General features: G+C 39.3%; 1 protein-coding gene across 1 annotated transcript in view; it reads left to right on the forward strand.

The window, feature by feature from the left end:
• The window catches only part of JAM2 (junctional adhesion molecule 2), a 49,761-nt gene that overhangs the window by 18,348 nt on the left and 11,389 nt on the right, over positions 1 to 20,024 (forward strand). The window contains exons 2-6 of the mRNA XM_047100467.1: positions 5,721 to 5,786; positions 11,703 to 11,810; positions 14,054 to 14,206; positions 15,833 to 16,035; positions 17,866 to 17,965. Of these exons, the coding sequence (XP_046956423.1) occupies positions 5,721 to 5,786; positions 11,703 to 11,810; positions 14,054 to 14,206; positions 15,833 to 16,035; positions 17,866 to 17,965 (630 nt within the window). The remainder of the gene's footprint in view (positions 1 to 5,720; positions 5,787 to 11,702; positions 11,811 to 14,053; positions 14,207 to 15,832; positions 16,036 to 17,865; positions 17,966 to 20,024) is intronic.

Below are 20,024 nucleotides of genomic sequence, written 5' to 3' on the forward strand. Positions count from 1 at the left end.
AATGGGGAGTACCTAGTGAGAAATTCAGCCAGTTGATGGCTTTCCAATATCACAGGCCACCGTTAAACATTGCAAGATGGGCTTGAAGAACATTTTAAACATTTTTTGAGAATTTATTTTACTGTAAGAAGTTAATTTACTTCATCTCTAATATCACCCCCCCCCCAAATTTAATCACTCAGTGGTTTTGGTAACAGAATCCCCTGAAAGTTTCCCTAAATATGCTAAAGCATATAATTTATATGAAAACAACTATATACTCAATTCTGAAGCACCAATCATACTTTTTATACTCAAGTGATTAAAAAAACAGAAACGAGGAGAGGGCATAAAACTTTAGTGCAGTATATAATAAATATACAAGGTTTATTCAAATTATTCATTCATCATAAATATTTGCCCGTTAACACTTGCTCTGTTAAAATGACAATTTGTTATATTTCAGAACAATATCTTTACAACCCTAAAGATTGAAAGTGAATGTGGGGGTGCTGGCTGGCTCCGTCAGTTAAGCGTCTGACTCTTAATTTCGGCTCAGATCATGATCTCACGGTTTGTGAGATGGAACCCTGTGTCGGGCTCTGTACTGACAGCACGGAGCCTGCTTGAGATTCTCTCTCCCTCCCTCTCTCTGCCCCTCCCCTGCTCACACTCTCTCTCAAAATAAATAAACTTCAAAAAAAAAAAAAAGGGAAGAAAATGGATGTGAGGCCATCTGCAGAGCTTCTCACAGAATCCAGTTTTATATGACTTTCTCACAATGCCTTGTGCTGATTTGAGAATGAGAGGAGGGGAAAGGGTCTGTGCAGCCACACTAACTAGAAGAAACTGCACATCTTTGCTTCTCTGCTTTCTAACATTGTGACCTTGAGCAAGGACCTCTCTCAATCGTCACATCTGTCAAATGAGGATATTAACACAGTGGAGTCGCATCTTATTTAGATGCTAGGTTCTTAAGGGGAAAATTTATTCATAGTCAAAATCACCCTTTAATTCTTTAGATCATCATTAACTCATCAGGACATCAGCCACAGGTAGGTAGGTCCAAAGTCACATCTTTTATTTTTCCTTATACTTTGGCATGATTTCCCTTTCTCTGCATATAGGATATCAAGGTCTCGTTAAAAGGAAGGGCCAGAATGTCCAGTTTGAGAGACTAGGACACGTCTGTTTGTGTGTGTCTCTCTCTCCCTCCCCTTCCCTCTCCCCCTCTCCCTGATCCTCTCATCCTCTCCCCCCTTGCATGATAGTGAGATAGATAAGTATATTATCTAACTCCTAATTCCTACTTCATTGGGTTATTTCTACCTTATAAATACACTAATCCATAATAAATACTGGATGGTATTATTTTATCTATTACCACTAGCCCCATGCATCTTTTCAATATTCATTAGCACAATGATTGTATATTAGTGACTGTTAAAGCCACATTTTATTATCATTTTTGAAAACTTATGAAATAACTAATATCCACCGTTTTTAGAACTTGCTTGGTACTCTCTGTAGTGTACTCTTAAAGCAAAAAAAAAACCTCTGTGACACATCAATTTTTCGTAACCATGTCCAATTAAAAGTGTTACTTTCTTTTTTCTTAAGTTTATTTATGTGTGCGTGAGAGAGAGAGAGGGAATGAGGGGAGGGAGAGAGAGAATCCCAAGCACGCTCCGTGCTTGGAGCCCACCTGAAGTTCAAACTCATGAACTGTGAGATCATGACCTGAGTCATGGAGGAGAGTTGGATGCTTAACCAACTGAGCCTCACAGGCGCCCCCAAAGTGTTACTTTAAAAATACTTCTATAGTAAATTTTTAAATTGTGGCATAAATATAAATATTTATTCTTAATCATACTAGATTATTCTTAGTCACACAAGAGTATTTTAGATGAGCGATAGTGTAAGAAATTTTATTTTTAGAGTTGGGAGAAAAGAAACATAAAAGGTTTCATTTGGTTAGGGATTACTTGACTTGGAGTTGTTAACAATTATGGAAATAATTCTCTCTTAACCTCATTTTATGAACTTCTGCCAGTGATTTTGGAACACATCCAAAAACTATTAGAGATGTTTTGTAGCTAACTTTAAAACAATTGTTGACCTCAGCCAGCAGACCTACAGGACAATTTTTTGTTTGTTTTCTTTTTAAACTCATTCTGGAAAAGTGAAGAAAAAATAAAAATCAGTTCAAGAAAACAGCCAACAGAGACTCTTCCTAAAATCTGTTAGTAAAATGTTGATATAAAACCCAACATTTGTTTTCATAAAGTTACAGGGTTCAAGTTAAACACCACCACCACCACCAACAAACAAAACACAACTGAATTCCAAGACCAAAAAGGCTTGAAACAAGACAGAAATCTTATAATAAATGATTTCTTTTAAGATTCACAGCTTTCTGTTTAAATAAGTTCATCATAGATGACCACACATTTTTGATATTTTTACTTAAATAAAAGCAAGCCTAGAAGTAAATAGAACCAGAGGAAGCAAGGTAGCTAGAAGACATCACTTAAAATCACAGAAATAAATATTCAGGTATCAAGAAGTAGCATCTATTTATTAATTTACTAAAACTAATCCCCTTTATAATTTGTTTGGCCTTCATAGCTTTTCCCATTCAGTCAATCCTCTCTTAGTATCTGGGACACTTTTTTTTTCTATTCATATGTATACATATACAAGTTCTGAAGAAATTGATCACGTTTCTGAAGTTCACCGCTGCTACTTTTCCATAGGACTTTTCAAGCGATTTTTGCAAATTTAAGAAATCTTTCTCAAAGGATGTTTTAGCAAATAGGAAACTGGGATTGAGAAGAGGGGAAAACAATTGAGCCCAGCCAGGGCTAAATCTTCCGATCTCAGATGAGACTAACATTCGCCTCAAATGAAAGCAGACCTAAGCCTGCTGAAGAAAATAAACTTTCTCAGTAGGCAGTGCAGTGTTTGAAAAGTTCAAAGATGTGATGATGTGGAGGGAACAAAGATTTTCTTTTTCTCTTCTGCCCAGATTTCTCCCTCAACTGGCTTCTAGGGAATAGAAATCTTCATTGTTTTGTCTAAAAAAGGTACTAAAATAGTTCAAAAATCACAAGAAATGCCTGTCACAATCAGAACTTCTCTGAGGGCACTAATTTACACATTGCTAACGGAGAATAGAGGCTTTTTCAAAGTGAGCTTTGGAAGTGTCACAGAAAAATGGTTGGGAATCAGAATCACTGGAAAAACAGTCCGCGATCATGAAGCAGGAACGTACGAGATCCTGACTCTTTGAGCTTGGCCAGCTTAGGGTCTTCCCTCCCGATGACCTCTGGAGATCTGGATCCTCCCTTTGGGATCTACAAAACAAAGTTGGGGAAGGACAGGAGAAACTGGAAAAGGAAGGCAAATAGGGGTGACGGTGGGGTTCAGAGGCCTATGGCACATATTCTGGTATGTGACAGACATAGATGGAAAAGGGAAAAGGGAGATACTTAAAAAGATTGCTTGGACCCCTTCATTTTTTTTTTTTTTATTACTATACAAGCAAAAGTGATATTATGAGATCATTCTTTGGTGACCTGAAGCCTCTCTAAGACTGAGCCACATAAGTCTGCTGTATATAAATATATTTACAACTGTGGGGGCACCTGGCTGGCTTAGTCGATGGAGTGTGTGACTTTTGATCTTGGGGTTGTGAGTTCAAGCCCTATGTTGGGTGTAGAGTTTACTTAAAACTAAAAATATTTTGGGGCGCCTGGGTGGCGCAGTCGGTTAAGCGTCCGACTTCAGCCAGGTCACGATCTCGCGGTCCGTGAGTTCGAGCCCCGCGTCGGGCTCTGGGCTGATGGCTCGGAGCCTGGAGCCTGTTTCCGATGCTGTGTCTCCCTCTCTCTCTGCCCCTCCCCCGTTCATGCTCTGTCTCTCTCTGTCCCAAAAATGAATAAACGTTGAAAAAAAAAATTAAAAAAAAAAAAAAACTAAAAATATTTTAAAATATATATATATGTATACATATATATATATATTTGTGTATATATATGTGTGTGTATGTATATGTATATGTATATATATATATATTTACAAATGCCAATAAAAAGGACCAGCTCAATTCTACATTCTTCTCATAGACACCACCTTTGCTGACTTGCCTAACAAAGATGTTTGCAATTTAGAGATATAGAACCTGAATAGTTATACAGTGTTAGACAGGAGAGCTAGACATTTGAGGCCTGTAGGTTTCTGAGAGTTTTAATTTCACAGTTATATTTGCTGTCCAGGCTTCTAAGAGAGAGAAAAAGAAAGAAAGTTATCCAAAATAGCATGTATTCCTTAGGAGTGATGAAACCCAACACAGGGAAGATTAATTTACATGCCAATGTACATACGGATAAATCAAAGATGGCATGTTTTAGGAAACATTTTTTCTTCCTTCCCAGAAATGTAATAAATTATTTCATAGTTAAGAAATTCTAGGGGCGGCTGGATGGCTCAGTCGGTTAAGCGTCCAACTTCAGCTCATGATCTCACGGTTTGTGGGTTCCAGCCCCGCATCGGGCTCTGTGCTGACAGCTCGGAGCCTGGAGCCTGGTTCGGATTCTGTGCCTCCCTCTCTCTCTGCCCTCCCCGACTCATGCTCTGTCTCTCTCTCTCTCTCCCTATCTCTCTCTCTCTGTCTCAAAAATAAATATAAAAAAAGTTTTGGGGTGCCTGGGTGGCTCAGTCGGTTAGACGACTGCAGCCCAGGTCATGATCTCGTGGTTCGTGGGTTCGAGCCGCGCGTCATGTTTTGTGCTGACAGCTCAGAGCCTGGAGCCTGCTTCAGATTCTGTCTCCCTCGCTCTCTGCCCTTCCCCCACCCGTGCGCGCACTCTCTCTCTCTCTCTCTCTCTCTCTCTCAAAAATAAATAAACATTAAAAAAAGTTTTAATTCCTGGTTCTACTACTTTGTTGTTGAAGTCTTAATCATGCCTACCACACCAAGTTGTTTTGAATGTTGAATTGTATCAAATAAAAAAAAAAGTAAAAGCTCTTTTTAAAATGAAAATTTCTGTGTAGGTTTATGAAAGTGATGATACACCATCATCATCATCATCATCATCATATTATTATTATTATTAGATCACATTAGACACCATAACTGGTCAGTCATTTCAATCCTATAGACCGACCAATCGTGGAAAAACATTGAAATGTTTGGGGAAAAAATAAAGATATTCTGCTTGCATTTTTCATCAAAATTGTGTATATAAAATTTATATGCAGTATATATTATATATATGTTTCATAGTACAAAATACGTTAAATGACCTATTTCTATATAATATAGGTATAGTCAAGGGACAAGTTTGTAAAGCAACTTAAACCCTTAAACAATTAGCTTTTATCTTAAAGGGACACTATCTTAGGCAGTATATTGCATATTAAGCTAAATTAAGGGCAAAAACACCTGTTTAACAATCAGGCTTTGTTAAGAGATTGTGTTGTCTGTCATGGAGCCCTAATAGATTCATGGGTTTGGCTTTGTGAAAGAAAAGCAGAAAACCACAGTACAAAAAAATGGAAGAGACATCCACGGTTTGGCTTCGTTTTTCTTATTTTGATACTTTAACACCTATGTGTTACGAATGTGTGAAGCAGTCATCAAACTTTAGGCCATTTTTCCTTATTGTTCCATTCCATTCAGATAGTTGCAAGTGGCCTTTGGTGCTGTTTTAATTGTCTTATCTGTTTTAATCTTTCAGATCATAAGGCCTATGGATCGTCTGCCCCAAAAGGCCATCAAGTAGTCACAGCAATAGAGTATCAAGGTAGAGTAACTTACTGATTTTCACGGGCTGGGTTGTTTACCTCAAAAGTATGATGCGTATGATGTTATCTTTCTATTTGCTGGGACCCTTTGCCTTGCCTCATACTGATCCTTCCTTCCAACATGCCACTCTGTGCTATTTCCACTTGGGAATTCTTTCCCCACCTCCTCAATGGAAATTTTGGACATTTGATGAAAGACCTGACGTACAAAGAAGGCCTCTTATTGCGTAAATTATCTGCAACAAAGCAAATCTAATTTGTGAAACTGGTAGATGGAGGTCTTGCAAAGTTTCCAGCCAGCTGGATATGGCAAATGGAAATTAACACTGCAAACTCCACTCTACTTAACATATTTATTTATTTATTTATTTATTTATTTATTTATTTTTTAATTTTTTTTAATGTTTATTTATTTTTGAGACAGAGAGAGACAGAGCATGAACGGGGTGGGTCAGAGAGAGAGGGAGACACAGAATCTGAAACAGGCTCCAGGCTCTGAGCTGTCAGTACAGAGCCGGATGCGGGGCTCGAACCCACGAACTGCGAGATCGTGACCTGAGCTGAAGTCGGACACTTAGCCGACTGAGCCACCCAGGCGCCCCTCTACTTAACATATTTAAGATGACATTTATATAGCCTATTTTTTCTTATGATTTTGTCCTGTCAAGTATTTTTATCACAGGGAGTTGGTGTTTAATGGGTATAAAGTTTCACTTTTGCAATATAAAAAGTTCTAGAGATTGGTTGCTTAACAATGTGAATGTACTTAACACTACTGAAAAATTAAAAATCATTAAGGTGGCAAAAAGTTAAAAGTTATTAAGATGGCAGAGGTTCTGTGTATTTAACCACAATTGAAAAAAATTTCAAAGCTCTAATAACCAAGAAAAACTTTTTAAGGGCTTTATAAGTTTACTTCAGATATTGACTACCTGCTACTTTTCTGAAGGCTCTTTTACCTAGAACACAATAATACTAGGCAGACAGAAGAATTACTATTTCCTAAGTGTGCTGCTTGTTTAGGCCCGAGATTGTAAACATTTAAGAAACAAGTTTCAAATGTGTCTGATCCCTCTTCTTCAGGCACGTCTTAAGTTCCTGGAGTGTAGACAGACAGGCTTGAAGGAAAGAGACAAAGATTGAAGAAGAGAACTGGGTGGGGAGGAACTAAGTAGATTAGTATTTAACTAGTACTTACACAGTGCCTGGCACATAGTGTTACCTAAGCTTGTGCAGTAAAAATGTGCTATCGTAACCACCAGCCTGCCATTCAAAAGTAACACCTCAGTTGATAACAAAACACTTAAATACCTATTTCAGTCAACTGAGTTCTTTCAAAAGTCCTAATATCTTATATGATTAAGGTAACAAAACACTTCTTCTTTATCATGAATTAGTTTTAAGTGGAAAGAAGTGGGAAGAGCAAATTAATGATTGGGGGTAATTTAGGGCTTTGGAGGATAAACAGGGCTGGACAAGATGTCAAAAAGTTGACAAGAAAGGCCAAAAGAGGGATCACACAGTGAGAAGAGAAGATGGGCAAGAATTCTGTGAGGGACAAAGGAAGTGAACCGTCCTACTTTGTACTTTTCTGGAGGTTCTTACTGTTGGAACCAGCTGGGTACCATGAATATATGTCCCTGCCCCCGCTTCTGCCCAGGCCCTATGGCATGATATCTCAGTGAGGTCGCCAAAATTATATTCTTCAGTCTTACATTACTTTTCAACAAATGTATTGAGATGAGGGGTGCCTGGGTGGCTCAATCAGTTAGGCATCCAACTTTTGATCTCGGCTCAGGTCATGATCTCACAGTTCGTGAGTTCAAGCCCTGTGTTGGGCTCTGCACTGACAGTGTGGAGCCTGCTTGGGATTCTCTCTCTCCCTTTCTCTCTGCCCCTTGCCTGCTCCCTTCCTCTCTCTCTCTCTCTCTCTCTTTCTCTCTCTCTCTCTCTCAAAATAAATAAACTTAAAATGTATTGAGGTGAAATTCACATTCGAATGAGTGATTCAGTAGCATTTAGTACATGTGTACATGCACAATGTTGTGTAACAACCACTTCTGTCTAGTTGCAAAAATTTCCATCGCTCCAAATAAAATCTTGTACTATTTACATTACTTTTTAATGCGTGTTTTATTTTCAATATAAAAAATCCTTCTATGATGTATTGCAATCAAATGTTAGTCTTACTCCCAAGTAAGTATTTTCTATTGTTTTGTTTCCCCTTTGCTCCTTTTACGTAAGAATTGTACTTTGATTCGATTTCATATGTGCTCCAGTCATTCCAACCTAGCTCTCCTTAAAGGCAAAAAATAAATTTCTATCTTCATCCACATTTTAGTTGCAGGATATCTTACGCAGTAACTTAATTTCAGTTCAAGTCTAAAATATTTTGTAATTTATGTCTCTGTGTAGGTACTTTCCACCTCATTCATTTTTTGTTTCTTGTCTCTCCGATGTCAACAAATCATGAATTAATTCCTTCTTTTCGGTACTGCTGTTTTGTGTCACTTCCCATAGCGGTGCCAAGAACAGAGCAAGACTGAAGCGAGGGCAGCTTTGCTAGGCTTATAAATTATATAAGCAGCCTTTATGCAGAGTGTCCAATCCTGAGAGCTATAAATCAGTTTTATAGAACACCTTTTTCTCACAGAAGTAATTTCTTCATAAGTCTTCAGAACTGCTTTGGTAGCATGGATTCTGTTTTTGCGTTACATCAGATTCTGATGATTTTTTAACTTGAGCACAGAGAATAAAATCAAAAGATAAGTGGCAGTACAGAATCCTAGAAAAACTAAAACCCACAGTGCTTTCTATCGAGGTGATTCCTAAAAGTGGCTGTTTTGCTACATGAAAATAGTTATTGCTAATAGTTCTTCTAAACAAAGAAATCTCTTTCCTCGAATCAAGAGAGACATGTTTTTGGAAATGAAATAATCATCTTATTTAAAAAACATGGTACATTTGTATGCTTCAGTATGCCTTGCTTTGGGAAAATATGATTTATGTCTGTATCCTATTTTTTGCTGTCTACAACTGAGATAACATTTTAGTTCAAATTCGAGTGATTTTTTTAGGTAAATTTGGGTTGTAGAAAGCGTGGGTTTCTATCACGTCAAGGCGTACTTCAACTACAATGACAAGAAGTTTTTCGTGAGTGAAAGCAGTTATAACCATTGATGGGACACCTGCTGTGTACCAACTATATAAGTATATTACCTCAAGCATATAAGTATATATATAAGTACATACCCAAGTGTATAAGTATATTACCTCATGTAATCTTCACAATAACTTTGTAAGATGAATACCATCATTTTTTTCCTTTATACAAACGCGAATATAACGTTCAAAAAGAGTTAAGTAATTTGCCCAACATCGCACACATTGTATATGGCAGAGCTCCAACTCCAAAGTCCGTGCCTTAAACTACTACATTAGGGTTTAGTAACCCTGAGGGCTACCTACAGAATTATTCTGATCATAAGTGCTGTATTTTAGCTGCAAAGAGACAGGAGAGTCTGTGGTAGTTAGCTTCTCCATTCATTTGGTTCTTTATCCTCAGATGTTGACGCCATGGTTCCATTTGACTTACTGTTTCTCACAGTTCTGGAGGTCATGGTGTTGGCCCCTTCAGATCTAGGCACTGGCCATTGCCTTGCTTGGAATACTCCCAAAGAAACACGTGATGAATTCCAGTTTCGAATTCTAGGAAATTTGTGTTTAAATTCTAAAGAATTCTAATTTCTTTTTTTAAGTTTTTGGTCAAATGTCACTCTCTAATTGAGTTGAACTCTGACTACTCCATTTCTCTTTTTCTTTTTACTGCACCCCAACATTCCTGATCTACTCAATTTTATTTCCATAGCACTCAGTCTCTATTCTGATTTACTCTACTTTATTTCCATAGCGCTCATTGCCTCCTAATGTGGTATTTAATTCACTTTATGATATTTCTTATGTACCTGACTCCCCCTGCAAATTGCAAGACCCAAAAGAACAGGGATCTTTGTTTTGCTCACTGATATAGCTCAGGAACAAAGGTGGACACAACAGTAAGTACTCAATAGTTGGACCAATTGGAGAGAACATTCCTCCACATCTTACATGGTCATTGGAGTGAAGCTGGAGTGGTGTCACTGTATTTAGGCAATCCATTGGTTTCATTTTTGAATATAATTTCTGCAGAGGTTTTCCATGGAGCAGCGAGGAGAGAAGTCAAATCTTCTTGGTAAAAAGAGCTGTGTGTGTGTATGCGTGTGTGTGTCTAGTTAAAAGTATATGAAATATATGAGCAGTGTGACTGAATACAAATTTATTCCTAAGATGTAGGCGTGTGGGCTAAAAATGAGTGTGGGTGTGTGTTTAATTGTTGGAAACTCAACAAAATACGGGAAGGAAACCTATCTAAAACTCAAGACTCCGGAAAGTCACCACCCATTCTCCTTAATCAACAGAACAGAACCGTGTTTCCTCAGACAAGTCCCTCAGCACACATTTGTCTTTGTGGCATAATTGTAAACATGCCTGTAAAACGATGTCTCTTCGTAATGTAAACCTGCTCTAAAAACTTCAGGCATTCTTGATAGCAAATTTTGTGGGCTTCCCCCCCCCCTTGCCTTCCTTTTCTCTGTTCTGTTTTCTTTTTTCCATTACCTTTTATCCTAACAACATGTGTAAAACTAAAAGAAAAATTAGAAGCTACATATAACAAAAAGAAAAGTCATCATCCTATCTCACAAAAATCACCGCTGGGTTAATATTTTCATACATATTTCTACAGGCTTTTTGTCCATATTTGTCTGTATATTAATAAACCTGGGGTAGTACAAGAATTACTTTCTAATCTACCATATCATGTAATATCCTGAATTCTTTTTAAAAATGGCATTCAATCTCCTATATCAAAATCAGAGATATGGAAAGGATTTTAACATAATTAGTCTCTTCTAGTCAAAGATTGGTGTTTTGGGGTCAAACTAGATGCATCGTGGGGGAAAAAAATCTCAGAAATATGAAGGTGACACTCTAGATTGCCTGATTGAAATGTGCCTTAAAAATATTTACAAGCAGAGTTTCCTTTGGTAACTCAAAGCAGACACAGGATTTCTCCCCACCTTGGTGATCTTGTTTGGACAGTTAAGTGGGGGTTCCTTCAGGGTTCCAGGAATTCTTTAAAGATGTGACTGCAGTAAATTTCCTGTAATAAAGTAACTGAAATGAACTACAGGGAGGCAGTTAAACTTGATGCCAAGACTGAATCTTTTCATAATTTATCTGGAGAAAGAATAGGAATCCATGATTTAGTAGAAGTCCATACTGGGTTTGTATTAATACATCCATAGAGAGGGTTATCAAAAAAGGAACCCGAATGAGATTGTAGCTTGTTGATTGAATGTTTGTGGATTCCACAGGCTGGACTGAGAGCCTTTCTTAGGCACTAGGTGTGAAGCACCCTTTCTGTTAACCTCCATGGCACTCATGGCACTTATCACAATGGATCAAAATTACATGATCTTGTTTGCCTCTTCTACCAAACTGTAATCTTGATGACTGAGACTGGGAATAGTGAGATAAATCATTGACCTGACTGCCATTTTCACATTACTTACTATGTCCAGGCATGTGTGTTTTGCATATATTATTGTATTTGAGGACTCACTTCGACTCTAGGAAATACCGTCTCATTTTACAGATGGTAACCGAGGCTCAAGAAGTAGGGTGAGTAACATAGTGTCGTGCAATTATTATGGAGAAGAGCTGTAATGCTCTCAGGTTCATCATGGAGTCTGTTGAAGTGATTTATGAGTCAATGAATGAATGGGAATAGCTGAAGGCTGTTTAACAATTTACTTAAGTAAAATATAAATTCATAGGAACAATTAGAAAACAAGTATTTTTGTTGTTGTTCCTAGAGGTTATATTAGCCTGCAAATATGCAAAGAAGACCATGTCCTCCAGGTTAGAGTGGAAGAAACTGGGCCGGAGTGTCTCCTTTGTCTACTACCAACAGTCTCTTCAAGGTAAGATGCTGTAGACTTGAGGAGGTGAGAGCAAGAGAACACCAAATGTAGCCCAGATTCTTTAATTTACAAATAAAAACAGGACAGGGCTAATTATGGACAATGTGGGGGGTTTTATCATTTTATTTTATTTCATTTTATTTTATTTCATTTTATTTCATTTTACTTTATTTTATTTCATTTTATTTCATTTTATTTTATTTTATTTTATTTTTATTTTATTTTCATCATGATAACGATACTCTTTAATCCCTATCCCATATTTCCCCCATTCCCCTACCCATCTCCCCTCTGGTAACCATAAGTTTGTTCTCTACAATTAAGAATCTTTTTCTTGGTTTGTCTCTCTCTCTCTCTCTCTCTCTCTCTCTCTGTTTTTTTTTTTTTCCTTTGCTCATTTGTTTCTTAAGTTCCACATATGAGTGAAAATCATACGGCGTTTGTCTTCCTCTGACTGATTTATTTCTTTTAGGGTAATAGCCTCCAGCTCTATCCATGTTATTGCAAATGGCAAGATTTCATTCTTTTTATGGCGGAGTAATATTCCATTTTGTATATATACCTCATCTTCTTTATCCATACATCTATTGATGGACATTTAGGCTGCTTCCATAATTTGACTATTGTAAATTGCGCTGCAATAAACATAGGGGTGTGTGTTACTGCTTTGAATTAGAATTTTTGTATCTTTTGTGTAAATTCCCAGGGGTACGATTCCTGGTCCATACGGTAGTTCTATTTTTAATTTTTGAGGAACTTCCATACACTCTTCCACAATAGTTGCACCAGTTTGCATCCCCACCAGCAGTGTACAAGGGTTCCTTTTTCTCTATAACTTCACCAACATTTGTTGTTTGTTGTGTTTTTGATGTTAGCCATTTGACCGGTATGAAGTGATATCTCATTGTAGGTTTGATTTGCCTTGATGAGGCGTGATGTTGAGCATCTTTCCATGTGTCTTTTGGCCATCTGTATGTCTTCTTGGGAGAAATGTCTGTTCATGTCTTCCGCCCATTTTTTAATTGGATTATTTGTTTTGGGGTATTGAGTCATATCAGTGCTTTATATATTTTGGATCCTAACCCTTTAGCAAATATATAATTTGCAAATATCTTCTTCCATTCCATAGGCTGCCTTTTAATTTTGTTAATTGTTTCCTTCATTGAAGAAACTTTTTATTTTGATGTAGTCCCAATAGTTTATTTTTGCTGTTATTTCTCTTGCCTCAGGAGATCTGTCTAGAAAAATGTTGTTATGACTGCTGTCAGAAAGATTCCTGCCTATGCTCTCTTCGAGGATTCTTATGGTTTCAGGTCTCACATTTAGGTTTAATCCATTTTGAGTTTATTTTTGTGTATGGTGAAAGAGAATATGTTTTGTAAGTATGAGATGAAACCAACAATGACTGAGACCTAGAACACAACACCCCCCAAACAGGACAGAGAACAGAAGAAGGCGAAGTCCGTGGAGACCCTGGACCCTTCATGTCTCAGCTCATTTGTAAAGGATGTAAAATGCAGTTGTTCTTGCTGGCTCAGTAGATTAGACTCTTGAGAGAAAGGAGGAAGGGATGGTGTGAAAGTGTGGTGGAGGGTCATTGCTCAGTTGTAGTCATGTTACCCTATGTCCATATCACCGTCTAGAAAGCTAGGCCATCACTAACAAGCCTAAGGAGTTAAGACTTAGGCTTATGGGGAGGGGAGCGGGTAGAGGGTAAATACAACTACCTTTAACTGGCGCTTTATTTTTTTTAATTTGTTTTTTAGTGTTTATTTATTTTTGAGAGACAGAGACACAGTGTGTGAGCGGTAGAGGGGCAGAGAAAGAGAGAGGGAGACACAGAATTCGAGGCAGGCTCCAGGCTCTAAGCTGTCAGCACAGAGCCTGATGCAGGGCTCAAACCCACAAACTGTGAGATCATGACCTGAGCTGAAGTCAGACGCTTAACTGACTGAACCACCCAGGCGCCCCTAGTGGGGCTTTATTTTTAATTTTTAATTTATTATACACTTCTTTCCACTTCCTGTTTTTCCTGTCGAATATGTAATGAGCTTTTAAAGCATTGATAATAATAGATGACATGCTAAAATAATTTGCCTCAAAAAATAAAATAAAATAATTTGCCTCAAAATAATTCAGTGCTTAGAGGCACAAATAGAATAAAAGCGAGGTGACTTGAGGAAGGTAGTATAGGGAAAGTTAGTTGCATTCTTATTAACGTCATTGTCTTCTTTTTCTAAAAGGTGATTTTAAATATCGAGCCGAGATGATAGATTTCAGTATACGGATCAAAAATGTTACAAGAAATGATGCTGGGAAATATCGTTGTGAAATTAGTGCCCCATCTAAGAAAGGCCAAAACCTGGAAGAAGATACGGTTACTCTGGAAGTACTAGGTATGATGCGCTTGTATCTGTGGCATTACTGTTGTCCACCCTCCCTCCCTCATCCCCCAGCCCTGGGACAATGAGGCAACCTGGGGCCCCAGTCAGGAAAGTTCTAGAAATCAGCACCTTTCCTGCAAAATCTTGGCTATATCTCCTCTTCACCTCATTTGCTGCTGAAATTTTACTCTCACTAATTTTTCCTGACAAAATCTCTTATCATTTAAGATTAAGGTATCTTAATGGCCCTATCCTGTACATAGGAGCAGTTCCCCTAGGAGTTTATTTTTCAGTACCTTTCAGTATATGTGGTATATCTCTTACCACATAAAATCCTATCACATGAGATGATGGAAAAGCAATAAAACGAAAAAGTAGGCCAGAGAAAGAGTTAGAGGTTATTTGGTAAAGAGGGGAAATTAGCATTTACCGTGCAACTCGTATGTGTTAGGCTTTTCCACATATGTAATTTTACTTAATCTTCACTGACAACTTCATTTTTATAGATGAGAAAATAGAAGCTAAATGATTTCCCAAGTCTACACAGCCAATAAGTGTCTGGACCAGGATTCGGACCCTGGTGGAGTTAACTCCAAAGCCAATATATTTAGTTACTCTGAGACTCATCGATAGATCCTAATAGCTCATGCTGACAGTTAGTGGAGGAACATGGTCTTTTCTTCTCCATAGATATTAATATAAACTGTTGATCATAGAGAGTCAAATAACTCCTCTTCCTTTTTCTATACAACCCAGGGTCTTCCTAAAATGCTAGCGATGCACCAGTATAGTAGAAATTTAATTCAGAAAACCTTGCAGGAGATTGAGCTGGTACATCAGTCTTCCGTTGCTACAGAACAAATGATCACAAGCCTAGCAGCTTAAAACACCAGCCACTTACGAGCTCACAGTTCTGTAGATCAGAGAAGTCCAGGAGGTAAGGCTGTGCTCTCTGCCTAGGGTATCACAGGGATGAAATCAGGGAGTCAGCTGGGCTGAGTTCTTGCCTGGAGGCTCCGCAGAGATGCCCACTGCCAAGTTCACTACTGTTGGCAGATTTCAGTTCCTGTGGCTGCACTACTGAAGTCTCCATTCCATGCTGGCTGTGAGCTGAGGGCCACACTCGGCTCCTGGAGGCGCCACATCTCTTGCCACGTGGCCCTCTCCACCTAGAGTCCGACAAAAGCATGTTGAATCCTTCCTGTGCTTTGAATCTCTGACGTTCCCTTCTGTGACCGACCAGAGAAAATGACTTTTCAAGGGGTCATGCAATTAGGTCAGACCCATCTATGTTATCTCCCTATTTTAAAAGACAGTAGATTTGGGACCTTAGTTACAGCTCCAAAATCTCTTCGAAGTAGTACCTAGATTAGTGTTTATGGTCTAGAATCAGGTCTAGAAATGGCATATATCACTTTTCCCACACGCCATTGGCCAGAACTCACGCATGTGACTCCATCTGGCTGCAAGGGGCCTGGCCAACGTGGTCTAGCTGTGTCCCCATGAAGAAAGGAAAGGGATCTCTTGAACAAGTAGCCAGTCTCTATCCCAGGGGTCCAATAAACCCATCTTTACCTGGCTGTTAAAATTCTTGTTTAGCTTGTAAATAACCAGTGCCGTTTGACTTCCATCCTTCAGTGGCTCCAGCAGTTCCGTTGTGTAACGTCCCCAGCTCTGCTCTGAGTGGAACTGTGGTAGAGCTGCGATGTCACGACAAAGAAGGGAATCCAGCTCCTGAGTACACGTGGTTTAAAGATGGCGTCAATTTGTTAGAGAATCCAAGACGTGGCCCCCAAAGCAGCAACAGCTCATACACAATGAATACAAAATCTGGGACTCTGGTAAGGTCATGATAAGCATTGGCCTAATAGCAGTCTTGTATTTGGAGAAGAAAAATTATTAGAACTAAAATGATGGAGAATAGAGGGCTGATAACCATTGCTTAAGTGGAGAGAGGGAGGGGGGTGCTGGAAAGATGGCACATGCCCAGGGAAGTGATGGGAAGGCCATACAAAGAACTAATAATAATAACTTTAACAACTGTCAAAAGGTTCGTTCCTTCAATCTACACGCGCACCGTAACATTTAAATACCAGATCCTCTGGGAAATAATAAAGCATATTGTTGGCTGTGGCTCCTTGAGGAGGGCCACACTCCAGCCCTTGCAGCGTCAGCGGGCTCAGTCAGCAGGTCCGATGAATTTTACACTGAGAACTTGGGCAGAAGACCTGCCGTCACACTTCACTATATTTACTTTCAAATTTATTTTTTCTCAGAGCAGGTGATAAAAGCCTCAAGGTGAGTTTGAAATGATACAGATTCACCTTCCCCACTTAGCCTCAACACTTGAAATATCTTATGATGTCAAAGGGAGGCATCAGGGCAGGACAAGGATGGGTTATTTCCTGAGAAATAAGCAACAAAGACTCCAGTGGATGGATGATAATGACTTCCTTTCAATTATTACTTATGCACCAGTAAATCATTTATGGTTTTAATCTAACTTGTTGTTAATACTTACCCTTGGCCTTACATTCCTGGTGAATATTTTTATAGTCTGGCTTTGGGGACAGTAAGAGATGATTTCATAAAGTGAAATACACGAGGAGAAGCTTTCTGTCCTATCATGTTGAAGTATACAGAAAAAAAGGGCGATGTGTAGGCGGTGGGTGATGGAAAGGGAGAGAGAAAAGGGAGTTCATGGATCAAAAGCCTGGTTTTTAGGAACATGTATTGCATGAGGATCTAAGACAATGAGGAGGTGCTCCTTAGAGATTCATGGCTGTCATGGATGCAGTCCACAGTGACCACTGCAGTATTGAGGGTGTGACAGGAGGGCACCAAAAGAATGATTCTGAGTACCCCTCTCACCCTCTGCACTGGCAGGATCCTTTAAGGTGTTCAGGACCCACTGCATTCCCTCCCTCCCTCCCTTCCTTCCCTCTCTCCCTCCTTGCCTGCCTGCCTTCCTTCCTTCCTTCCTTCCTTCCTTCCTGCCAGAAATTCACAAAGGGAATAAATCCACTAATAAAAACTACAAAGCCTATAATACCAAAGTCTTACCTTTCAGTCATTGTGGCAGAGAGTAGAAGGAGCAAAGGTTAGCCCTTTATTCTTTCAGAATTTTCAAGAATTCTACAACGGAGAGGATTTGTAACCCTGTAAGCTACACCGATTACGATTTTCCTAGGCCCTAAGCTACTTCCTGGTAGGAGTCCTGGCCCTTTAGAGGAAGTGTTGATTGTTTGCTGCTGCAGCGAGCTCACTCGTGGCTGAGAAAACTGCATTAGCCCCTTCAGACCAAGGAGGCCTCCCTTTCCGAGTGGTACATCCCAGGACTTAGAAATACTGACAAAACGTCATACCACCACGTGCTGTAAACTTTGAAAAATGCCCACTGCCTTCTTAACCATACCGCCTCCTCAGTATCACAAAACAAAGACACTTCCCCGTATATATTTAAGTCCTTCTCTGTCAAAATAAACAGGAAACCTAGCTAATTACGCCTGGAAGTCATGGCAGATTTTTGAATTCGCGGTAAAGGTATAAAGGCCTAGGTGGTGAAAAAGGAAAGGCCCACTGATGGCTAAAATCAAAGGATGCGGTTGCTTTAGGAGTCTACTTAGAGATTTATTGCTTAACATATATGTTTGTTTTCCTTCCGCAAATAGCAATTTAACACTGTTTCAAAACTAGACAGTGGAGAATATTTCTGTGAAGCCCATAATTCCGTGGGACGTCGCAGGTGTCACGCGAAGCGAATGCAAGTAGGTAAGCATGAGATAGTGGGAGGAGCAGTGGTTTGCAGCCAGAACGCACGAGTGCTTGGGGAGAAGGAGCAAGGGGTAGGATCGGGCCGAGTGATTGGAAAGATAAGCCAGACGGAGTGTTTAAAATTCGCTTGGACATGATGTGTTGCAAAAAGCACACATTCTGTTCTTAGTTCGTCTCCCAAACAAGCCAAGAATGTTTAGCATTATACTGTTGAAGTTTCTTAATTTTTCAGATAATTGTTTTAAAAATATGCTTGTCCAGGCGGCCTTTTTCAAACAAACACTGTGACTGTTATAAATTGCGCAGGGTCAAGGATTCGGTATGGTGTTGGATTTCTAGCTCCATCACTTCCTAGCTACATATTCTTGGGCAAATTATTTAGCCTCAGCCTCCCCAAGATGGAAGTAGTAATACTCTGTCTTCATAGGGTTATTATGAAGATTCGAATAATCAGTATTTGAGGGGGTGCCTGGCTGGCTCAGTCAGTACAGCATGAGACTCTTGATCTTGGGGTCGTGAGTTCAAGTCCCATGTTGGGAGTAGAGCTTACTTTTAAAAAAAAAAACAAAACAGGGGCACCTGGGTGGCTCAGTCGGTTAAGCGTCCAACTTCCGCTCAGGTCACGATCTCACGGTCCGTGAGTTCGAGCCCCGCGTTGGGCTCTGGGCTGATGGCTCACAGCCTGGAGCCTGCTTCGGACTCTGTGTCTCCCTCTCTCTCTGACCCTCCCCTGCTCATGCTCAAAAATAAATAAAATAAACGTTAAAAAAAATTTTTTTTTAAACAAAAAAACCTCAAAGGGTTATTGAAATAGCACTGGCAGATTGTTGGCTATTTTAGTTGTTGTTATCAGATTATTATTGGTAATTTTTTTCAATCTCCTAAAATACAGTGCTTTACTTATCAGAGTAGGCTCTCAAGGCAAACCATAAGAGATCTTACAAAGCACAAACTGAGAGTTGCTGGAGTGGGGGTGGGGGATGGGCTGTATGGGCGATGGGCATTAAGGAGGGCACTTTCGGGATGTACACGGGTGTTATATGTACGTGATGAATCACTACATTCTACTCCCGAAACCATTATTATACTGTATGTTAACTTTGATTTAAATAAAAAAAAAATGAGACATGTTAAATGTAGTTATGAATCCCTATTTGCTATAAAACATACCTGCCATATTTCACAACGTAAGCTTCTTAGAATTCAAAAAATTAGTACTCAGGAATCTTTTCAGATTATATGAGTTCCAGAGCAGATACTTACTTTCATTTTATTTTTAATAATTTGGTTCAGTTCTCCCTTTGTGAAAGTCCTGTGTTTTGCAAATGGTTGTGTAATGGAGGGGGGTGGCTGGGGGTCGCACCTGCGGGGTGAAAGGTCACTCAGGAGGGCTGCACCCTGAAGCTGAATACCCATGGCTCCCCTGGGGTCAGGAGCTTGTCTTCATCTTTGTGAGGTCAGAAATTTGTTTTTTCAGTGTGCTCGGAGATATGCAGATACATGCACACTAATTTGTGTTGTTTATGTGCGGTTAAATTCTTGGCATTGTCTTTTAAAGAAAATATGATCTTGTTAGAGGTCAGGATACCCTAACGTATAAGAAACTCAATAGGGTATTCTAATTTCCACAAGTGTCTTTTTGAAATTCAGAGATGCATATTATCCACCAAATTCACTCCAAGTGTTGACGGTAACAGTCAAACATTAAGTGTTTGCTTAAAATATCAGAAAGCATCCCTCTTGGGGCGCCTGGGTGGCTTAGTCGGTTAAGCGTCCCACTTCAGCCCGGGTCATAGTCTCGCGGTTTGGGAGTTCAAGCCCTGCGTAGGGCTCTGTGCCGACAGCTCAGAGCCTGGAGCCTGCTTTGGATTCTGTCTGTCTCTCTCTGTCTGCCCTGGCCCTGCTCGTGCTCTGTCTCTCTCTCTCTCTCTCTCTTAAAAATAAACATTAAAAAAAAGAAAAAAAAAAGAAAGTATCCCTCTTAGTGCTGCTTTGGAGTTATCATTAGAAAAATTTATCAGAACATGTTTAAAATTAATGCATTAGTACAGTGTTT

This window comes from Lynx rufus, unplaced genomic scaffold (assembly GCF_022079265.1).
Source record: "Lynx rufus isolate CCGP_SWC_20201006 ecotype Redwood Valley unplaced genomic scaffold, mLynRuf1.p SCAF_5, whole genome shotgun sequence".
Taxonomy (NCBI): domain Eukaryota; kingdom Metazoa; phylum Chordata; class Mammalia; order Carnivora; family Felidae; genus Lynx; species Lynx rufus.